General features: G+C 33.2%; 1 protein-coding gene across 1 annotated transcript; it reads right to left on the minus strand.

The window, feature by feature from the left end:
- Window positions 1-4,642: 4,642 nt before the first annotated feature.
- On the minus strand, window positions 4,643-10,063 carry LOC132748249 (U6 snRNA-associated Sm-like protein LSm2). Its single transcript, XM_060737823.1, has 4 exons — window positions 9,985-10,063; window positions 7,099-7,166; window positions 6,297-6,387; window positions 4,643-5,007 (listed from the first exon to the last, which is right to left on the minus strand). Exons 1-4 carry the CDS (start codon window positions 9,985-9,987, stop codon window positions 4,879-4,881), a joined length of 291 nt encoding a protein of 96 aa, XP_060593806.1. The 5' UTR covers window positions 9,988-10,063; the 3' UTR covers window positions 4,643-4,878.
- Window positions 10,064-10,743: the final 680 nt, after the last annotated feature.

Below are 10,743 nucleotides of genomic sequence, written 5' to 3' on the forward strand. Positions count from 1 at the left end.
GCACCTTTTCAACGTAGTCACCTGCAATTTCGATGGATTTCCTGTGTCGGCTGATCCACTTATTGTATGTTTCCACATACCAGCTATCGGTAAAGGCGACTATAGCTTGCGTATGCTTAACAAGATCGTCAGCTGAGTCAAAGCGTTTCCCACGCAGCTGTGATTTGAGCTCCGGGAACACACGGAAGTCCATCGGAGCGAGGTCCGGGCTGTATGGAGGGTTTCTTCCTTCTTTAAAACGAGCATGCCATCTAAACACTGTAGCCGGACTGCATTTCTTGTATTTTCCTGTATCATTTTCATTGTTTCTGTGGAAGACTTTACCAGCGCAACACAAAATTTCACGATGCTTCGCAATTCAACATCACCTATCGACGTCATATTGTTTACTCAGTGGCTCTGGGCAACAACTTTAAAACAATGTTGATCCGTTGAGAATTTAAATAACGTTATGATATTTTCAGGAAATGACGTCATGACGTTCCGCTGCTGACCAGCGTTTTCGCGCATTTTTTACGTTATCAAAATTACGAAATATTATTAGTGTAGCGCGTTATACCTTTCTTTAGAGTCGGACTGCTCCGGTGCGGTGTTATAGTGTTGCTATGGTTACTGCTATTTCCGGCTATTGTTGTCTGATTCTATTCAATTTTTAGGAATAGTTCCGTGATATGCTAATCTTAGTATGTGCAAAATATTACGTCTTAGAAACAAAAAATATAGGAGATATGACAAAATTCCTAGAACATCCCGAACAACCCTCGTATATAGTAAAAACTTAATAAAAGAAATTCTTCTTCACTAAAACAAATAGGTTAAAGCTTAGATGTTTTAGCATGAAACATGGTTTAGTGGACCTCTACCAAGTATGTTCAAATTGAAGCCCTGGTGTCAAAATTGGTACTGCCCCAGGGGTCAAAAAGTTTATATAAACTTGTATCTGTAGCAAAGTACATTATGTAAATGTTATCAAGTTTCTTACAATAAAAGCCCTGGGGACTAAAGTAGCTCAACTCTGGGACAGTCATGGATTTTCCTTGTATGTAGTGTATTATAGTAAAATGTTAAAAAATTCTTCGTCTTAATAAACATGAAAGCTCCATAGCAATCAATAGCTTCCATACCAACTATTGACTTTCCTTAGTAAACGATGATGGTCAATAGCAACCATTGACTTCCATAACATGTATTGACTTTCTATAGCAACCAATAACTTCAATAGCAATCATTGATTTTCCATTGTAACCATTGACTTTCCATAGCAATATGTGACTTAAATAGCAATCATTGACTTTCTATAGTTACCATTGACTTTTCATAGCAACCTTTGACTTCCATAGCAACCATTGACTTTCTATGGCAACCAGTGACTTCCATAGCAAACAGTGTTTACTTCAGTCAGGGGATAACAGGGACATCATAGCTCTCTGGTATGATTTACTTCTTACAAACTATAAATATCTCACATGGCCCCAAAGGAAATTTCTGTAAATATCTACCAGAATTAGCTGTAACTGAAAATTATATGAAGTGGAATGCATACATATTTGATATTCAGTTGTTTGTAACATAGATTTTTGCTTGGTAATCTTTGTTTTTTTTGTTTTTTTTTTTAAATTTTTTTTGTTTTTTCATAATCTGTAAACATTATTTTATGCAGTTGACTATAAAGTCTATATTATATAAATCAATATTTGGGTCTGTTGGGGACATGGTCATAAAAATTTTGTAAAACACCACAAGGTGATGCTATATACCAAATGTTGAACCTGAGACTGGACCGTGCAGTTTTTTAAGAAAATTTCTAAAGCCTTTTTTCTATACTAGTCATTATAAAATAAATGATCAATGTAGGGCTATTTCTGGCCCATAGACATAATTCATGTAACTTTTTTTAAAGTCTGGAAGATTTCATGCAAAGTATCTAAGCTCTGTGCATTTAAGTTACATAGAAGTAGATTTAAATGTGTATTACTGTACAAATCAGAACTAAGGGACCTCATTTTACAAGTCTTTTTTTAGCACCCTGTGACCTATTTATGCATCAGACTGGAACCCTATTTATTACTTTTGTAGAGGGCAATCAAAAGCTCATTTTGTGACCCTGTGTTTGTCAGAAAAAAAACTACCATTTGATTTAGGACATATGTATAGTTTGCAAAATTTTGGATAAAGACTTCAAGGGACTCCACTGAGTCATGACCAGACATCTTCCAGAAGCCAAGACCTACTAATTTATGGATTTAACTCAATACAGGATTGGAGCAGTACCTCTAGACACTTGCAGAAATCATGATAAATTAATAGACAAATATCGTTTTCTTTTCGCTGATTCTTACATTTTTCATTTATTATCATACGTAATTCGGTGTGAAATGATGAATAAGACCTTTTAAAGTTCATTCCGTTGGATGAAAAGGCAAGATTTTAGCATTTAATCATTCAAGCACCTAATGTCCGGTATATACCCGAATACGGTATTTAGTGTGGTGGTCCTATCCTTTTTTTTAGTCACACTCCTAATTGATCAGTTTTTGTTATTTTGCTTCAAAATCACACAAGAAATTAAATGAACCCAACAGTAAACCTTAATCAGCCTATTTGGTATATAATAATCGAATACTGCTTTATATAACATGTATAATATTTGGAACTACAGACAATCCAGGTTCTTGTTGAATGCATGATCATCACTATTCAAAGGGTAAATTAAACTAAAACTGTTCCAAAAATCTCCCAAATAATATTATTAAAATGCTGTGCACTGAAAGATGCTTTCATTGTATATTTAATCATTTTATGTATTATCAACTAACATAATTTTATTGAACAATAAATCCAAACTTAAAGAAGACATATATATTAAAACAATTTTTTTTTTTTTTGGTTTTATTTTTTTATTCTGTACAGCATTTATTCATTTACAATAAGCAGTATTTCTGTTATAATTCACTATCTGCATTAATTTAAATTAAACATGTATGCTATCACTGGGTAGTGTTAAACTGATAAAAAAAATGTTATCCCTTTATAATACAATCCATCACTTGTGAGTACCAGTACATGTTTACAAAAGATTTGAGATGAGGCCAATTTTGGACCAAAACTGAATGCACAAATAATATGGTTTATAGGTCAGCTTCATATTTAGGGAATAGATATCAATTCTGAGTGCATTGTTGTAGAATGCACGGTTTGAGTTCAAATGCGTAGTAATATAATCACAAAGGCCGATAGGCCTGAGTGATTAATTACAATGCATTTGAACGAAAAACGTGCATTATTCTACAATAATGCACGAAGAATTAATATCTATTTCCATTCTAACACGTCAAGAAAAAATCTAATTATTATTTCAAAGTTGGACTTTATGTTTGGTGGTTAAATTTGTTTTCGCCTCAGAGTTTCCAATAGAAATGTTCTTTAAAGGCTGTTCCAGTGCGTTGAAAAAACTGTCGTTAAATATACCGCGAGAAGAAACATTTTGAGAATAACTAATTTTGAAAACGTTGATAAAACTTTGTTTGTTTATTTTATTTCACTCTATAATTTTTCAAGCGAAATACAAATCATTAAAAGTGAAATAAATGTAAAACTTAACTCGTTTGCGACATTAAAATAGCGTACTTGATTCGATTGTATTGCACGTGCTCTTTGGCGCTACATTGTGACGTCACGTAAACAACATTTTAAACGTCTGTACAGTGTTAACGACTGAATTAAAGATATTGGTGTTCTGACAGATTCATTATCTTAGACTATTTTCTTCCATTCTAGATAGTTTTCGCAACAAAATTAGACAAAAAATTGTTTTTAGTTATCATATTTTTCAAACAAAACCCTCAATGTGAAAATACACCGGGAGATAATTAGAACGGTGAGTGCATTGTTGTAGAATAATGCACGCATCGAGCCTTCTTTGTTTATATAGAAACATTTCCGATCGTGTTAGAATATTCAATTCATCGAGCTTATGCATATGTCAACCTTCAGTCCTGGGGAATAATAAACTTCAAACCCCTTCTAGAGGCCCTGCTCTATGGAGACAATTAGATGGTTACATCCCTGCTTAAAGCCCCTGCCATCACCAAATTGTATCCCAGTGCCTTGACATACATGTATGAAAGGTAGAGACTTAGTTTATATTTCTCTGGGTTGGCTATAATTACAACTAATTGGTGAATAAATATCCTCTTAAACTATGAGCAAGATAAAGACTGTTCGACCAATATTCGATTTAAATTCTATAACAATTTAAGCTTGTGTTTTCCAGAAAAGTTATCCTACAGGAAGTAAGTTTATCTTTTTCTCAAACCTAAAAGTTTTTTATTTTGGAGATCAGCAAGTAACAGCACAATAGTATGTATAATTACATTGAATTATAATATAAATAGTTCATAGCAATAAACACCGGCTTTGAAAAATTAATCTTTTATCAACATATCAATCTTTTATCAACAATTGATAAGGTAATCAATTCTGACAGATGACATTAGATCTTTTTCTTTTTATCCAGAAAAGTTGAAAATAAAATTGGTATCTTTCAACAACAAAAAGAATATATAAAAAGAAAGAAAAAAATAAGATTTCCATCAATATTTTGTCGAAAATCGACATTGTTACGAGTACAAGTTTCATGACATTTTTCATGTCGGCAAACAATCACAATAAATGAATGAATAAAAATGTCACACAGAATTAAAGTCTTTTTTTCTTATTTCACACTCTCCACTGAATAGGGTGCCAAATTTTTACACCATTATTTTGTCAGAATCAATTTTAACGATCAACATGGCTGTTTATTATGACTGTACACGAATGTTGATGTGAGATATTTACAAAGTTACACATATAAACAACACAATGACAACAACAGTATCATCTTTGTTTGTTCTGAGCTGCCTCTTTCCGTGCCGCGTCCTGTAACAACTGTGTATCACACTCGTCAGCTGGTAGTTGAACATACCGTACCACTGAACCACGGATAAAACAGTTCTTTACTGACATCTGTAACAAAATGATAATATACAAATTTCAATTTGCATAATTATGTTGTGTATGTAATAGATATACCATTGCTGCGTTGACGATTTCTGGGTTTGCGTAAATTATACCATAATCACGTGACCTTTCTTATGCCTTGACCTCACGAGACGAAGTCGAGTGAGGTTGCATAAGAAAGGTCACGTAATTTTGGTATAATTTATGCAAACCCAGAAATCGCCGACGCACCAATGGTGTATCTGTTTTAACCTATAGCTCCGCCCAGAAACACTTACTCCTTCGATCTTAATTTGCATAGCAGAAATGACATAAAATGAGCTGTCAATCAAAATAACATGACGCTACTGTTTTAACCTATTGCTCCGCCCAGAAAAAATGAGCTGTCAATCAAAATAACATGACGCTACTGTTTTAACCTATTGCTCCGCCCAGAAAAACTGAAAATTATACCATAGTCTTGGGTATGGTATAATTTACGGTTATTGGAAATTATACTTGGAAGAATTTTACATAAGAAGCGCTGAAGAGCTATAGGTTAATATGTTATTACTCCGTCTCGATTCACAGATTTTCAATTGGTTATATGGCACAGAATAAACTGTTGTAAGTTTATACAGAAAATATAAGCAAGCCTATGAAAATTACATAACTTATTATTATAGGTTATTATACATTTTATTGTACAATACAGGAATATACTTGGACAAGTACACAGCTTGACAAGTAATACTGGACTAGCCGATACGTTCTGTAAGCTAGCACATGGAAGAAACATAGTAATGAACATGAAGTGTGATACAACAACCACTTTAACTCTTACAGATGAATGAACCTTTCCAGTGGTAGTTTTATGCAAATTTGCTGACTGGCTATCCAATTACTACATTTGGATAATACATTGTCACTGGTTTAAACAAAAGAACACATGGTTTAGTTGTGACTCTGTTTGTGAGAAATTGACCAAGTAATAAAGAGGAAGGGCAAGGCTAAATAATTCACTGCAAAACAAGAGCTGTAAATAGGAAAATATGTTCCACTATTCTCAGTACATGTACTTGATAGTAAAACAACAGCATGGATGATGTAAATTTTAAGTTCAAAAAGGGCCATAATTCTTTTATCTCAAAAGCCCATGTTAAGAGTCATGGGCCTTGAGCAATAACCCCCTTAATCACTTAATCAAAAGGTGACAGCAACAATGCCAGGGTGAATACAATTGCCGTCCCAGTTCTTTTCTTTGTCAAGCTAAAACACCTAGAAAGGTTCATTGCATGTATAATTGTACTACTTACCATGTGAGGGTATTTATCTGGATCTGTAACGCTGATATCTGTAAGCTTGATGTTTAAAAACTGGTCTACTGAGTGTAATGTCCCACAAATACTGCAAATAACACATAATTATGATATATATAATTTATAATTATACAAGTATGTAGGTATATAAAATCTGTTATTTGAACAAAGCATATCCTCAAGTAGCCATGGTCAACCCCATATGCATTTTTACAGGGTGACTTGTGTGGGGATAAAGTCACAACATCTATATCAAGGGCATATGGCGATTTTCGAGCTTTAGTGGTGTTGGAAGACCTCAAATTCCCATCCTGCTTTATCTCGGGCATGAGGCTGTGCATCTGAGTAGAACCACCAACCTTTCCTTAGCCAGTCAGGATAACTTCCTCACATGAAACAATCCAAAGTTTTAAACCCACTGAAGTAAGAGGCAAGTGTTTGAAAGTAAGCAATCTTAAATACTTGTCCAAAGAGGCCCTTATAGGGTAAGTTTGACACAACTTATTTTGTTTCAAGGCCATGTATTAGACACCTGAGGATATATAAGTCAAAGTAATGAAGTATTAAAAATATGATTTTGCCACCAGGATAATAAATGACATTTAAAGCACTGAATGCAATGATATTAGCAGAGAGATAAATTCTGAATATATAATATAACTAAAATTACAGGAAAAATATAGAATCCTGATCATTTCTATTTTTTTCAGCAAAGCTGCTTTCATGAATTTCTACAAGCTAGATGCATTGAAATAAGACAAAGCACCAAAAAATCGGCCAAAACAAAAATAGAACGTACCTGAGATCATTTTTAAGCTCAACCACAACATCTTTTCCAACCAATGACTTGAAGAATGAATAAAACAGCTGAAATATAACATGATGAAAATAAAATTCACATTTCTCTACTTTCATAACAAAACATATTTATATATTGCAACAAAAACTTGTGTTTTGTAAACACTTGAGTACTAAAATTAATGTCGAGGCCATACCGTCATTGGTACTGCTTTGACAGACAACACTTTTTTCTTAACAACATATATAATTTCCATGCTCTATTAATTTCAAATGTATACCTATCCCCGTCAATGGAAATTCAAAATTTGTAGGTATACTGTAGTTCAAACATATTTATCTTTCTTCTTTAGCTAATTCATGTACATCTTTGAAAACGTTTTGTTGAAAAAATCTTCTGATATATAATCAAAACTTGTTTCACTCTGTATTACAACCGCTGACACAGACTGAACACAGAAAATATGTGTACATGCATTATTTAAAATCCTATTTCATGGTAAAGGTACTTTGCTTTGTAGAGTTAAAATATACATCGTTGATAGTTGATATATATATTAAATAATGAATATACATCATAAAATACATTCAGATCAAGGAATTGTGTGTAAGATATCTTAGAAATACAATACGATGTATTTATATTCGATTAAACAATCATTAACAATTAAACCGAATGCATTTATTATGTCCAGCATTTTGATAATTACCCAATGTTATTTTATCAACGTTGGCTAATTTAAAGCAAGATAAACATATTTCATGTTTTCAATGATAAAAATGTTGAATTGTATAATCTTGTTGTGTTTTATTTCATTGCAATGTCAATAACGAATTAACAAAAATATTTATATATTTATAAAAAAATCGCAACTATTTATCTAGACAAGTTTTAATGGATCCTGGAGACAAGTGATTGACAGGTACGACAGATCGTTTGGTGCGCTGGAAGTGTCAATCATCATTAAAGGCCATCTTATCAAGGCTTCAAAACATGCATACTCAATGAAGGCGGAGTCATTTATGCAGTCGTAAACAATATCTTAAGGTCACACATATGTACCTGTCAGCTTACTAAACTGTATGGCATCAACGGGTTAGAAAAATTAACTTGCAAATATGATTGCAAATAAGTTCCAGATTCATATTTTGACACGGAAAAGTCTTCAGCGGGACACCGACTGATGACCCTATTGATATCAATCCTCCATGTCTGGGATGGTACGGCACTGTGTACATGATGCCTGATTATTGATAAACACGTAAAATTATGATTCAAAAATGTATTTACTCTTACTCTTTTGAGTCTTTTCACTGATAAGAAACCTCATACCGTTTTTACAGTCTTCAGACTACTAAATCAAAATGTCCGAATCAATGGCAAATGTGTCCGACTTTAGGGCTAAATTGAGTAATCAAGTTATTTAAGTACTTTTGATGACATTGGTCTGAGATATAGTATATTCTCACTTTAAAAAGCGCTCTTAAGATAAAGTACAAAATATCCCGCATGCATTAGTCTCCGCTGTGAAGAGAGGAAAGACGTACCAAAGAGTAACCTGAAAAACCTGTCCGACTTGAGGGCGAATTACCCTAAACATGGAATTTCAAAATGCTGGACAATATATGCTTTGATAATCTGGTAACAATCAATAAATTGATAACTGAATTCTAATTTAATAAGACCTACATTTTACGGGGAAGTCAAAGTCCGGGCTCGCTGGGCTTTGGCTTGCCCGGCTATAGACTACATGTGTATATTTAAAAGAAAATTCAAATAAAAAACAATTAAAAAATATATAGAGTTCTATACCTATCAATGAAATTTTCAGTGTCAGTTCTAGATAGGCGCCGCCATTTACAATGTAACTCAATGATAAAAGGCGGTGTATTCCGATAACGTAACAAATCTCAACTTTTCGGATTAATAATAATCGTCGAGTGTTCCAAGTGAAAACAGAAGTGGGTACATATAATACCGAATGCCACCTTTAAAACGGAAAAATGAAAGGATTTTTTAACGACTTCCCCGTTCATAGGCTTTGCCTAATTTCATATTATTTCTTCTATTAACCTTTAAAAGAACGAAAACAAAGCAAAAGGCATAATTTTCTGATTCAAAAAAAATTTTTTTTATCCAGACCATGAAAAACAATTTTGAGTAGGGGCAAATTTTGTGAGTCGGTCGCGTTACTGCAAACAAACATTTTTTTAAGGATGGCCTTTGGTATAAAAAGGCAGAGAGACGTCTTCAAGACGTTTCACTCCCATTTGGGAATGAAACCTCTTGGTGTGAACCACCTTGGAGTGAAACGTCTGTCTACCCGTGTAGTCTATAGCTGGGCAAGCCAAAGCCTGGATTTTACTTCCCCGTATAAACAATAAATAATAAAAATAAAAACACACCTCAATATGCGGATTTTACTATAAAACATTAATTAATGGATTGAAAAATCTAAACTTTCTAGAGTATTCATAAATTTACTGTCAGTGCAGAAATACATGAAATCCTAGACCTGAAGTACCACAGGTGGCAGTTTTTATAGTGTTTTTTTTCCACAGGTGGTTTTGTATTTAGAGGCCAAACACCGATACTGCTACCTGTGAGAAATACAGCATTAACCATCATTCCAATTTATTTTAATGGGGGTAACGGTGAATGTGACTTAGTTCTTATTCATTGTTAAAATTATTTTTCTTCTTATTGAAAAACTGTGTCGCGAAAACTAGTGATTATATTCATTAATCGTTCATCTTACGAATGTCACACAAAAACTTCCCAACAAAAAGCTCAATTTTAGTCTTTGCAACAAATATGTCTGATGAAATCAGCACCATGAAAGTAATAAACAACAAATATGACATTTAAATATTTCTGTTTTCGTACCATTTTCGCCGGTTCAATAATCTCGGAGTTTAGGAGATTTATAGTCTCTAAACTTTGTTTATTTACTTTCAAAAGTAGCGTAAAAATAAGTATTTAGACTTTTAGTTTTATAAAAGTGATTTATCTATTATTACTCACCCCAGTAAGTTATAAAAACACAAAAGTTATTTTCAAAAAGTCAGAATATATTGGTTAAAACTTTTTAAATATTTTGGTTCCAAGATTTAAAACGTGATTTGCTGCGAGATTTACAAGAAAACAACATTGTGCATTGTCACCGAAACTAACTTACAATTAAAGAACTATTTTCAAAAAATGGATGTTTTGAATCAGGGTGGAATTGAAGATTATCAGATTGCTGGGCCAAAGCAAAGTTATTTTAGCCCTTACTCATTTAATGGAGGGTAAGTTCATTCATTGAAGTTTTGAAACCTACCCCACCCACCTCTTTAACAAATCGAGAACAAGACACTTCGATCACAGACTCTTTACTCCTCAAAATATGAAAACACTTCACCCCTTTTAGACAAAGTCTGGTACTAGAACATATTCAACTCAGTCTATTTAAATTGTTTGCTAGAAATCCTTATGGAAAAGAGTCAACTCGGCCCTATACCAACTCGGCACGGGTCAACTCGGCACGGGTCAAAACTCGGCCCACTTTACAAAAATATATATAACGTATTCACTTTGCTTTGCATGAGAATAATAAGAAATATCTTATTATTATATAATTAAACATTGTACTTCTGCCGAAAT

The sequence above is a fragment of the Ruditapes philippinarum genome, unplaced genomic scaffold, assembly GCF_026571515.1.
Source record: "Ruditapes philippinarum isolate M1 unplaced genomic scaffold, ASM2657151v2 ctg3952_1_1_1_1, whole genome shotgun sequence".
NCBI lineage: Eukaryota > Metazoa > Mollusca > Bivalvia > Venerida > Veneridae > Ruditapes > Ruditapes philippinarum.

Coding starts and splice junctions, on each gene's coding strand:
- LOC132748249 (XM_060737823.1), bottom strand. Junction 6,388..7,098: donor GAGCTTAAAAATGATCTCAG/GTACGTTCTATT, acceptor TGTTATTTGCAG/TATTTGTGGGACATTACACT. Junction 5,008..6,296: donor CAGATAAATACCCTCACATG/GTAAGTAGTACA, acceptor ATTTTGTTACAG/ATGTCAGTAAAGAACTGTTT.